The sequence below is a fragment of the Ornithorhynchus anatinus genome, chromosome X3 (assembly GCF_004115215.2).
Source record: "Ornithorhynchus anatinus isolate Pmale09 chromosome X3, mOrnAna1.pri.v4, whole genome shotgun sequence".
Taxonomy (NCBI): domain Eukaryota; kingdom Metazoa; phylum Chordata; class Mammalia; order Monotremata; family Ornithorhynchidae; genus Ornithorhynchus; species Ornithorhynchus anatinus.
In genome coordinates, this window is record NC_041751.1 from 8,138,592 (window position 1) to 8,151,451 (window position 12,860).

At 39.8% G+C, this 12,860-nt stretch overlaps 1 protein-coding gene across 2 annotated transcripts in view; it reads left to right on the top strand.

The window, feature by feature from the left end:
* ADCY2 (adenylate cyclase 2) overlaps window positions 1–12,860 on the top strand; it is a 242,188-nt gene that overhangs the window by 169,643 nt on the left and 59,685 nt on the right. For both annotated transcript variants that reach the window (XM_029054073.1, XM_029054074.2), the window contains exons 9-13: window positions 1,874–2,006; window positions 2,661–2,837; window positions 3,593–3,636; window positions 7,058–7,138; window positions 11,330–11,399. In XM_029054073.1, the coding sequence (XP_028909906.1) occupies window positions 1,874–2,006; window positions 2,661–2,837; window positions 3,593–3,636; window positions 7,058–7,138; window positions 11,330–11,399 (505 nt within the window). The remainder of the gene's footprint in view (window positions 1–1,873; window positions 2,007–2,660; window positions 2,838–3,592; window positions 3,637–7,057; window positions 7,139–11,329; window positions 11,400–12,860) is intronic.

Genomic DNA, 12,860 nt, shown 5'->3' on the forward strand with positions numbered 1-12,860 from the left:
TGTTGCTGCTTCTCCTTAAATCCCCTAGAGCCTTCTCCTTTAGAGACTAACCTACCTGACATTTTCAAAATTCCTCTCTCTCTCTAGGGTAAGGAGATGTTAATTACTCTTTTGATATCCCGCTGTGTTTACAGTGATTTCTTTTTTATTGGGAGCAACAAAAATAAACCTAGAATCTGAAGACTCTTGAAATGGTTTTGCTCTATCAATGGCTCTTTTAGATCTCGTTCCAAGAAACCAACCTCTCTGCAATCTTAGCTTCATAAAACACAAACTGTTATTCTCCACTGAAGATTTACAGAAGGATTGCCTAATTATTTTTATGGGTCCATGTCACAGATCAGCATGCAGAGTAGTTTAGTGTTATGATGAATTACAACCTTTCTTCTATTCCTCCGTGTCCAGAAATGTCTAGTGATCTGTGCTTCAATGGCAATGAATCAGCATCTCTTAGCTAATAGAATGTGGTCTTAAATGGTTTTGGTATGAGCAAATGGCAGAGATTATTTTGTCTTTCCCTAAGAGGCCGAAGGTTGTGAATAAATAAGGCTGCCATTTATTAAGAGTATTCAAATCCTCAGTAATAGGAAATCAAAGAGATAGCTGCTTAAGAGCCTGCCCCATATATGATCGATGAATCAATCAATTGTATCTATTGAGCACTTACTGTATGCTGAGTACGGTTCTGCGCTTGGGAGAGTACAGAGTAAGAGAGTTGATAGTTTCCCCTCCCGCAATGAGCTTACAGTTTCTGTGGGTCACCTTGTTGGCAGATAGGAGAGAATTGTATGTTTTTAAGAGGAGACAAAATAATACTTTTATTGTTTCCTCCCAAGCGCCTGGCATAGTATACCACAATCCAGTCAATACTAATCAATGATGCAAAGGACCAATTAAAAATGACAGAGTTTGGGGTCTCATTTTATTCTATGGAAACTTCACCCTAGGTAAAAAAAGTAAGCTACTGATATGACTGTGCTCCCCACATGTCAGGTGGGATTAGTAAAGAGAATAACCTTTAAAAAATGGCAAACGTGCCCCTTTAGTTTTTTTCTAGAGCTTCCTGAATGGAACTCTTCAATGACATAGATTCTACCCATATGGGGAGAAACAAATTGCCACACGCATATGGAGGGATCTCTTCTGTGGGTTTGTACAGAAAAGAAGGATGTGTTTACTTCCCTCTGCTCAGAGACATTGCCCCTAGAGGAAAGTAGACCCAAATGGGACAGAGGAGGATGTGGTAGAGTGAAGACTGGATACTCCTCCAGTCACTGAGCTGCTCTTGCAGCACCTCCATCTCCACTCCAGAAGTTCCAGGGTCAAGGGCAAACTCCGATGGACAGCAGCTCTGGAAACCACAAGGTCTGTGAGAGCAAGTTTCTCCACAAAAGCAGATATGAGTGGACAATCTGGCTAGAGAATAGTTGGAGAATTTCTTCCCCTGTATTTCTTTAAAAATGGAAGAATTGAACCTGTTACGATTCATATGAAATTTTCAAAACTCCCCTATTTCAGAAGTGCACGTCTTTCCACCCTTAAACTAAGAGTAGCCAATGGAATTTTCAAATTTTCAAAATTTTCCGTTTTCAACTTATCCCTTGGGCCAGAGGAAGAAAGGAACACTTCCTGCGTGTAAGTACAGAGCGGACTAGATGCAATTACTTCATGGATTGTATGGTTAGACCTCTGGCTTCATGAGCCTTAGATTCATTCAATCGAATTATTAAGCACTTACTGTGTGCAGAACACTGTACTAAGCACTTGGAAAGTACAATTCGATCTCAGTTTCAAGTTGAGAAATGAAGAATTTGTCCAATTAAGGGAAGGTTTTGCCGTGTTTGGAAATGCCAAGTTTTCAAATCTATTTCAGGCGTGTTCACATCACATCTGTCACCTTGGAGCACTTGAATGGGGCTTATAAGGTGGAAGAAGGGGATGGAGACATACGGGACCCATATTTGAAGGAGCATTATGTTAAAACCTACTTTGTGATCAATCCTAAGGTCAGTATTGACAAGGAAAGACGGTGCTTGACTTGGAAACTATGTCATTAGGTGGGATAAAGGTGACTTTAATACCTCCTTAAGAAGGTTTATTTTCCTTTTCCAAAAAGATTTCATTATTGCCACTCTGCAGTTCCCACCTGCAGAAGTGATTTCAAGAGTGTGAACAGAATGTAACCCAGACACAAAGTTTTCTTTGTCTGTTCACTGTCACAAAGAATACATATCGAAAGAAGAGCTGGGCTCTAAGTAATCAGACTTTACTGAGAGCCTCATAGGTGATCTGCCATGTCGCCTAATGGAAAGAACACAGGACTGGGAGTGGAAGATTGAATTCTAATCCTCTCTCTGTCACTTTCTTGCTGAGTGTTCTAGAGAAAGTCATATGACTTTTCCGGGCCTCAGTTTCCTCACCTGTAAAACAGGGATTAAATGCCCTTTCTCCTTCCCCCCAACTAGAATGTAAATCCCAATGTGGGACAGGGATATGTCCGATCTGATCGTATTCCGTCTTCCCCACCATATAGGATCGTGTTTGGCATAGAGTAGAAGGCAATATAATTCAGTCACTGTGGACATTTTGCCTTTCTATTATCAATCCCTGCCTTTGGGTGAATCGAAGCATATGAGGCTAATTTTTATTTTCTTTTCCAGGGAGAAAGGCGAAGTCCTCAACACCTCTTTAGACCCCGGCACACATTAGACGGAGCCAAGATGAGGGCTTCGGTCCGCATGACCCGGTATTTGGAGTCATGGGGAGCAGCCAAGCCTTTTGCTCACCTTCATCACAGGGACAGCATGACTACAGAAAATGGCAAGATTAGCACCACAGTATGGACTTCTTTATGTCATTCTAAATCCCACAGTCATTAAAGAATCAATCAGTCAATAAATCAATGATATTCATCGAGCCTTTACTGTGTGCAAAGCACCGTACCAAGCGTTTGGAAAGTACAAGATAATAGAGTCGATAGATGTGATTCCTTCCCACAAAGGGCTTACTGTCTATAGAAAAGAGAAGAACCTAGCTTTTCAGTGGTATACTTTCCAAGGAGTTAACAAGCAGGGGAGACAAACACACACACAAAAAAAGACACAGGCAGGAGAAGGCAAAGAAAAGATGGCTATGAGGATAAGTGCTTAAACAGTAAAGGATGAAAATCAATGTATCGAATCATTACAGTTGCGTAACGCTTAGTGAAATTTGCGAAGATGTAACTGGGGAAGAACATCGTAGGCTAATACCAATTATTTTAAGAATTATCTCGGTTAATATAAATGGCCTTAAGCTTAATTTATAGGTCTTATTCTCAGAGCATTATGGGTTGTTTTTTTAAAAAATTGTCTCTACGTATTCTCCATCCCTCTTAAACCTAGAACAAGACAGAGCAGTCAAGCAATATGAAACAAATACTGTGTGGGAATAGTGATTATTTGTAGTTCCTTTAATTAGTATTCTCATTTGTGCATCTCTGTTTTAGAGATAAGGGATCAGAATGGAAAAAAAATTAAGGCAAATACCACAATATTTTTAAAAATGTGGAATACATGTTCTGTGACTGACATATATGCTGGGTTTTTTCTAGGATGTGCCAATGGGTCAACATCATTTTCAACATCGCACGATAAGGTACAGTCTGAACTTCAACATTTGTAGCAAGATATAACTTTCTGATTTTACCTTGGAAGAACTGACTTAATAAAACTGGTTCTTCCAGAAAATCGTATTATTGATATCTGTTATAAATTATTTATATTAGTAGCTGTCTCCCTCTCTAGACTCATTACGGGCAGGGAACATATCTGCTATTTCTGTTGTACTTTCCCGAGTGTTTAGTACAGTGCTCTGCACATAGTAAGCACTCAATGTCACTTGACTTTTCACATCAGAAAACCAGCATGTTGAGTACAGGTGTACACTAGAAAAAGGAGTGTAGACCTGAGATAATAATGGATGAAAATCCAGCATACTTTCATATCTTTTATAGAATGGTATTTGTTAAGAGCTTACAATGCGCCAGTCACCATACTAAGCACTGGGGAAGATACAAGATAATCAGGCTGGATACAGTCTGTGTCCTACGGGGGCTCACACTATTAAGCCCTATTTTATAGATGAGGTAACTGACGCTCAGAGAAGTGAAGTGACTCGTCCAAGGGCACACAGCAGACAAGTGATCGAGTTGAGATTAGACCCAGGTCCTCCGATTCTCAGGCTTGTACTCTTTCCACGAAGCCATGCTACTTCCACTGGATTAAGAATTTATTGAATTGAAAATGTCAGTCCCTAAAATGCACCTCTTGCTGCAGCCTTCTAGATTTGAAGTTTCATAAGGATGGTATTCGACGAAAATGCAATAAAGACATCAGATGAAAGGGGAAACTTATGTAAATGACAAGTGATAGTCTATTCAATAAATTCATCAATATTATTTATTGGAGACCTACTTTGTACAGATTACTAAAAGCCTGGGAGAGTAAAACAGAATTAGACATGATATCTTGCCCTCTAGAGCTTAAAATCTAGTTAGGGAGAGACTCTAAAATAAATTTCAACTAGAAGGAAGAAGGAAGGACATGTACATGAGTTAGTACTTAGGTATGTAAGGTATATATTTATATATTCATTAATGCTACAAGACGCTGTGAGTACTTTATGAGTTCAGGAGGTGCAGAAGTGGTAAAGTGGAAGATGGGGTGATATAAAATGGGAAGATTAGAAGTTAATTGGTTAAGACCTCCTGAAGGAGATGTCCTATAAAAAGGATTTTGAAGATGGGGAGAACTGTGTACTGCTGGCTATGAAGAGGGCAGAAGTTCCAGGAAGGTTTAGCGAATGAGAGTCAGCAGTGGGAGAGATGAAAAGGAGGCAAATTGAGTAGGTTAAGCTTGAGAGGGACAGAGGACATGAGCTGGGGTATAGTGGGGAAAGGGAGTGGATAAATAGGAGGGAGAGAGCTGATCTAATGATTTGATGCCAGTGGTTAAGAGTTTCTACTGAGTCGATCACATCTATTGAGAGCTCAGGATGTGCGTAGCACTGAACTAAGCGCTTCGGAGAATACAATATAAGCAGACATTCTCTGCCCACAACTAACTTACATTCTAGAGGGGGAGACAGACATTAATATCAATAAATAAATGACAGATACGCACCAAAGTGCTGTGGGCCTTGGGAGGTGGATGAATAAAGGGAGCAAGTCAAGGCGATGCAGAAGGGAGTGGGATAAGAAGAAAGGAGGGCTTAGTCAGGAAAGGCATCTTGGAGGCCTCTTGAAGGTGGGGAGGATAATTGGTGAGGGTGGAGAGGAAATGGGAAACCAATTGGAAGTGTTTGCTGAGTGGAGAGATGTAATGTTTTAGAAAAATGATCCAGGCAGTAGAGTGAAGTATGGATTGGAGAGGGGAGAAGCTGGAGGCAGGGAAATTAGTGAGGATAAAGAGGAACTGGCCAATCCTGGAAATGTTTTGGAAGGAAAACCAACAGGATTTAGTGACATACAATATAGGGGTTGAAAGAAATGGATGAGTCAAGAATAATGGCAAGATTGTAGGCTTCAGAGATGAGGAGGATGGTGTTGTTATCAATTGTGATGGGGAAGTCAGGAGGAAGAGAGAATTTGGATGGGAAGATGTGGAGTACTGTTTTGCACATACTGAGCGTCAGGTGTCAGCAGAACAGAAGCAGCGTGGCTTAGTGGAAAGAGCCTGGAAGCTTGGGAGTCAGAGGTCGAGGGTTCTAATCCCGACTCTGACTCCGCTGCTTGTCTCCTGTGTGACCTTGGGCAAGTCACTTAACTTCTCTGTGCCTCAGTTACCTCATCTGTAAAAATGGGGATTAAAAAATGTTAGCCCCATGTGGGACAATCTGACTACCCTGTATCTACCCCAGCGCTTAGAAGAGTGCTCTGCACATAGTAAGCACTTAACAAATGCCATAATTATTATTATTATACAACTAGAGTTATCTTGGCAATAGAAGGAAATGTGAGATTGTAGGGAAGAAAAGAAGTCAGAGTTTGTGAGGTATATTTGGGGGTCATCCTCATAGAAGTGGTAATTGGAGCCACGGGACCAGATAAGCCCCCCAAAGGAGAAAATGTGTAACAAAAAAGAATATCTATGTATCTTTTAGACTAAATGATGAAATAATGTAATTGCTTCATGAGAGAATGAAAGAGTTCATCCATTAACGCTAAGGTTAATGCTGCCAAGATTCGAGATTCCTGTAAATTTGCTTTTGAGTAGGGCATTAATCCGGTGACCTGCACTTTGAATGTTGAGTGTAAGTACACAATTGATTATGCCTAGTGCATAATCAAAGAATGATTCAGAAAGTAATTTAATCAGACAGGTTCCAAATAATTGAGCACACTTTCTTCAAAGAGTAGTTTTATTCATATAAAGGTTAAGATCAAGATGAGTTAGCAAGAAGGTTTTCTTTTTCTTTTCTGAGAGATTTTTAATTAGTTTAAAAGATGTGATTCCCAAATTTTCTACTCTGTAGCCAATTGTCAAATTACCATATGGAATTTTTATAATGCCATTGTACTTGTTGCTTTAGCCCAATACATTTTCCAATGATTTCTTGTTGACAGATTACGTCTCCAAGTTCAGACCTGTAATTGTTATTTCCCAATTTCTGAGGAATCCCCAACATGATGATAAATGCTATGTTTTCAAACTGGGTCTTTGAATGCACAAAGGTGAACACTGGGTATTCAAAATAGAACCTAAGGAATGAGGCTTCCCTAAAAAGTTGACCTAGTGAGCCATGTCCAAGACGACAACATTAACCCTGTGAGGAATTACTGACTGTTTTGCAGTACAATAATATATGACCAACCTTTTTAAAAAGAACTATCCAGGGCCGAAAAAAGACAATATTAACGAGTCCTTTCCCTAATATTAGTTTTCATCTTCATCATCTTTCCAGTAATTTTTCTCAAAATTACCTGTTAGTGCCCTTTTTTAATGTTCAGTCTTGTATTTTGAGCCAACACAAAACGTTTTAGTACTTTTAAGTGCTTTCCAAATGTCCCCCTTTCCAGAACTAAATCCCAGAAGAAAAGATTTGAAGAGGAACTGAACGAGAGGATGATTCAGGCCATCGATGGAATCAATGCTCAAAAGTACGTCCACGTTATGTCATCTGCCATTCTAAAAAGATCTTTCTCCATCCAAACCCTTTAAACCAGAGTAGTCCAGTCCTACCCAGTCTGCCCCAGTCCCAGCCTGATCGTGGAACTGAACAGCGTCGGTGAGGTGCCAGGCCAAAAGTAGCCGGAACTCATGTCTGGTGGGGATTGCTGCACATATGCAGTTGTTCCATGGCAGATTGGAATCAATCAATCATATTTATTGAGCTCCTACTGTGTGGCTCAGCAGTCAGGGTAGTGTTCCGTATGTGCAAGATTATTGAAGCAGGTGCAGCTCCTGGCCTGAAACCCAGAGAACAAAGAGAATCACACAGCAGGATCTGAACCTAGGCCAGGTTGTCCTTTGGTCTCTTTGGAGTGTTTGTCCCGACAAAATCAGGATTCCCAATGGGACTTGTTTCTGAAATTTCTCAGGACTGTAAGCTCGCTGTAGGCAGTGAATATGTCTGTGATATTTTATTCTCCCAAGTGCTTGGTATGGTGCTCTGACACATTCTGCACTCAATAAACATGAACGGCAGACTGATTGACATTCCACTTTGCTGTTGTCCTTCTTTGCTTTATTCCCTCCTCCATTTCTCCTGACTCCTGGATAGTATCCTGACTCCTCCTGTAATGCAGGGATGTGTTCTTTCTGTATGTTCCACACGAAGGACGTCTCGTGCTCTGGTCTTCCCCCATCCAAACCCTGCAAACCAAGAAGTTCCACAAATCAAACAGAATCACTAGAGCCATCACAGACTCCCAACAAACCAAAAAGAAGAAATAAAATGGCAACCTACTCTGGGGACTTTGGTCAGGTTCAATCGCATTTGGTTATTGCTTACTAAATATTTAACCTCTCTTGTCCTTTGATGTAATTTCTCCATTGATGTTTCTATTTTCATTAATTCCTTGCCTTCTACCACCTGCAGGTTTAATAAACAACCTTTTCCATTTCCAGACCATTAATGAGGAAGGTAAATGAGGCCAGACATAATGCTAATAGCTAAAGACCCCACTGTACTCCTACTTTGGAGGCATGTTGCTCCTCAGTCCATTTTTAGCTCCTACAATGGGGCTCAGACCTAAATCAGCAAGATTCATTTTGCATGTAAGATTCAGAGGCATGATCTTGTATCTTAAAATAAATCATTACTGTCCAGTAAGTAATTGAATTCAGTACCTGTGACTCTCTTTAAACCTAGGCTGTTAGTTATATCTCTGCTGTGCCGTTAATGTGCAGTTAGCAAATGCTTTTGTTTTTGATGAATGTAGTTATGTTTCTCAGCTCTCTTTCAGACAAACTTTTCTCTATTTTCTCTGAATGTTCTGTATTCTCTGTGTCCATACAATCAGCAAGTAGAATAGTTAGATTCTTAACAAGAGTATTGGGTCATTTTTAAAAAATCTAGAGGAGTGATAGAAATTAGTAAATGCCCACGTGCGGTAAGCCGAAAGATATCAGTCCAGGGGCTGATGAGAACTAATCAGCAGGGCTAAGAGTGAGTCAGAGACCTCTCCTCTGTTTTACATTTCTTCTGGGGAAGGGTTTTCAGGGGTATCTGTATTATAGATGAATGCTGAAAGTGCTTAGTCTAGTGATGAGTAACACTAGAAAGCATGGACTGGTAAGAAAAAGAGATCTATTGGTGAAAATGGTTCAGGGTGGCTGCTAGTGGCAATGGAGAATAATAGGAGACATCCGTTTCTTAGGTTTTGCGTTACAATTTACTTGGCAGCATTTTGTTACTGCCCAATCAGCCAAGTAGCAGGACCCAAGTAGAAAGATCAGAGGATTGGGAGACAGGAGTTCTGGGTTTTAGTTATAGTTTCCCCACTAGCCCATTTGTAACTTTGGGCAAATCACTTACCTTCTCTGTCCCTCAGTTTCCTCATCTCTAAAGTGGGGATTAAATATCTGTTGTCCCCTCCCCTTAGATGATTTTTAAATGGTATTCATTTGGCACTTACAATGTGCCACGCACCGTTCTAAGGGCTGAGCTAAGTACGAGATAAACAAGTTGGACGCAGTCCCTGTCCCAAATGGGGCTCACCGTTTTAGTTGTAGGGAGGGAATTTAATCTCCAGTTTACCCATGAGGTAACTGAGGCCCGGAGAAGTGAAGTGATTTGCCCCAGGTCATGCAGTAGACAAGTGGCAGAACTGGGATTGGAATCCAGGTCCTCTGCCTCCCAGACCAGTGATATTTTCCCCTAGGCTTCCCCACATTGGGCAGGGACTCTATCTGACCCAGTTATCTTGCACCCAACCCAACACTTAGCACAGTGCTTGGCGCATAGTAAGTCAGTACTTAAGTAACGCAATTAACAGCGTTATCATTAGTTTGGTTATGATCTTTACACAGGCTTCTGAAAAGGTCCTTTGCGGAAATCTGCAGGGCCTAGACCATGTTGCCAGGACCTCTGACCCCTCTCCCCTCCCCTCTTGGCTCTCCAGCCATTGTTTTCCTTTCTCAGACTCCTATGAGGACTAGTGATGCCCAATAAATTCTTCAGGACTCAGAGACAGGAGCCAAAATGTGGAGAGGCTGGACGTTTTAAATGAAAATACCAGACACAGAGGCATCTGGTGCTGTATCAGTAGTGGAAAGACAGACCCGCTAAAAGCTGGACTGTCTGGTATCTAACTCAAGTAATAGCTACCCTAACAGGGGTGGAACGGATGAATATTTTGTGGGATGAGCAAAACTCTGTGGCCCTGAAGATTTTTGAATTTATATTCAATAGATCAAGTCCGAAGAACTATTAAGAAGCTGTTAAAATGCCTGATTGCACACAGTTGATGAAAATTCTGAAAAATGCTTATATCATCAATAATTTTAATTAGAGAATGTGGCTCCTAGCTTTACGTTTGACCTTTCTACTGCTTTTAAATTATAATTTCTAAATGGAAATTCAGTGGGCAATCATTAAATAGAATAAATAAGCTTTAAATTATTTCATCATTGATAAATGATACAAATGTGCATGTCTGTCATAGGAATCATTATCCAAAATGTTTGGTTTGCTTCTTTATAGCCTTCTAAATTCAACTTCTTTAGCCCTAGCTTTTTCCCTTGCTATTCACTGATTGATTTTTATTTACTTTGGGGATTCAAGTGGAAAATAAAGATGCATAGGTAATATCACGAACAGAGAGTGAAAAGATATTCTCTCTCAAAGATATTCACATTCATAGATGCTTTTTTATCACTATCAACATTGTTTTCAAGCCAAAGGTCAACTCCACTACTATCATTAGCTCATCATCCTCTTTATTATTTGTGTCGGGGTCGCACTTGGTCATAAAATATAAACATGTAGGTAATTTTTATATTTATGTGGGGAATTGGAGCATCTTCCATCGTGATAAAAATTGAAGTTACAAGGGAGAATTTCAGCAATCAAATTAGGACCAGACTCTAGACTGTAAGCCCATTGTGAGCAGGGATTGTCTATCTTTATTGCGGTATTGTACTTTCCAAGAGCTTACTACAATGCTCTGCACCCAGTAAGCGCTCAATAAATACGATTGGATGAATGAATGAATGAATGACCACCACAGAAAGAAGGAGGACAGCCACTCTCAGAACACATATAGAATCCTAGGTTGGAAGGCCCTGCGGAGTTTTTGAGCCCATTCCCCATCCTTCAAGCAGGGAAGTGACTTTGGGAAAGTACAAGAGTTGGTGGACATGTTCCCTATCTCCAAATGAGTTTACAGTCTAGAGGGGGAGAAAGACATTAATATAAATAAATTACGGATCTGTACTTAAGTGCTGTGGGGCTGAGTGGGGGTGAATTCCAAGTGACCAAAGGGTACGGATCCAAGTGCTTAGTCAACGTAAAAGGGAGAGCGAGTCGGGGAAAAAAGAGGGCTTAATTGGAAAGGCCTCTTGGAGGAGATGTGACCTAAACAAGGACTTGAAGGCAGGGAGATTGGTAGTCTGAATATTGGCAGGGAACATATCTACCAATTCTGTTATATTGTACTCTCCCATGTGCTTAGTACAGTAAGCGCTCAATAGGTATAATTATTTGTTGTGGGCAGGGAATGTGTCTGTTTACTGCTATATTGTACTCCTCAAGTGCTTAATATAGTGCTTTGCACACAGTTAGCACGCAATAAATATGATTGAATAAATGAATGACTGACTGATGTGTCTCTCCATTTTATTTCCAGGCAGTGGCTCAAGTCCGAAGACATTCAAAGAATCTCATTGCTTTTCTATAACAAAACCCTAGAAAAAGAGGTAAGCTATTTTCACTTCTAAACCACTTATTTTATCTGAAATGCTACAGTCATAAAAGATTTTCTTGAGTATTTTTTTTATGTTCTTTACATGTGGCCTTCAAAGCACAGCTAAGCACACTGGAATTACTTTTGACTTCCATCGTTTCTCCTCTGGATCTATTTTGTTACCATGGGGAGACCTGATTTTTTTTCTTTTTTTAACCGTCCTGCCATGATCCACCCCATGCTTATTGCATCTCTCAGGAAGAGATTGGGTGAACAGATGTTTCGGTAGTTGTGCCAAACTGGAAAGCCATAATATAATGCCTGGTTTTCTCATTGTGAAAAATTGGGGGAGAAAGGTTTTAGGGTTGTTTTAAGCCAGTTGGACATTAGAAAATGGTAGTTTATTTCAAAACTTTTTACTGTTCTGCAAAGTGTAGTTCCTATTCACATCTGTGTTTGAAAGTTAGAAAATAATGGAATTTTCAACTTTTGGGGAATCTGGTTGCTTTCCTCGTGTCTCAAAACTGAGAAATTACTATGATACAAATTCCATTGCCAGTTAGCACCAAACTGTAACCTAATTGCAGCTAACCCACAAAATGAATATCGTATGGGAAAGAACACACTAAAACTTCCACTTTTTTCCTATTTGCTGAACTTCATTTCGATGCTTCTGTCTCCCATCGCCTTTTGTTTTTAATTGATATAAAAGGGGGATGAGAGAGAAGTAATTTACATAATTTGGCTGGAAAATTTCCAGTTTCATTTGTAAAACTCCAAGCTAACAAGTTTTTTTAAAAAAACGACAGCTTGGTTTAAAATTTTGTTTGCCATCCGAGCCATATGTTGAAGTCATTAATATTCCCAAATTGCAATATTCGACTACAGCCTGCACTCAGATCAACCGGCACCCACATCAAAATGAAAATTCTTCCCAAGATAACTTTCTGTGCCATGTGATTAAAATTGACTTAATATTACCAGGAGGCTTGATGAAATCACTTCATGAAATCACTACCACATCTTTGGCTTTTCAGCTGAAAAGGACAGCTCACCTGATTCTAATGGATGAGCTTTGCCTTTCTTAGCATTTGCAAAACTACCGCTCGATACGTTTTGTGTTGGTCATTTTTTGCTTGAATTACTGTTCCGTAAATAACAGTTCTTTCTAGAGCGTTATTGATTTCAATCCAAAACCGTATCTTTCCCTCAATAGACTATGTTTTTCGATAAATATTTTACTGTTACTTCTTCCTAATTTGTGTTCATGATTGAATTAAAAATGTAAAAAAGCAAGAGTTCAGTTGAATGCACACATTTTAATCACATCTCAGGATTTACATTAGCATAACTTTATTAACATGCAAATTATTATGGCTTTTCAATAGCAATAATTATCAAAGTGCATGACAGTAATACTGAACAGTTAGCAAGACATCGGTAGTTTAGGAATAAATGTTTAGATAGATGAAGA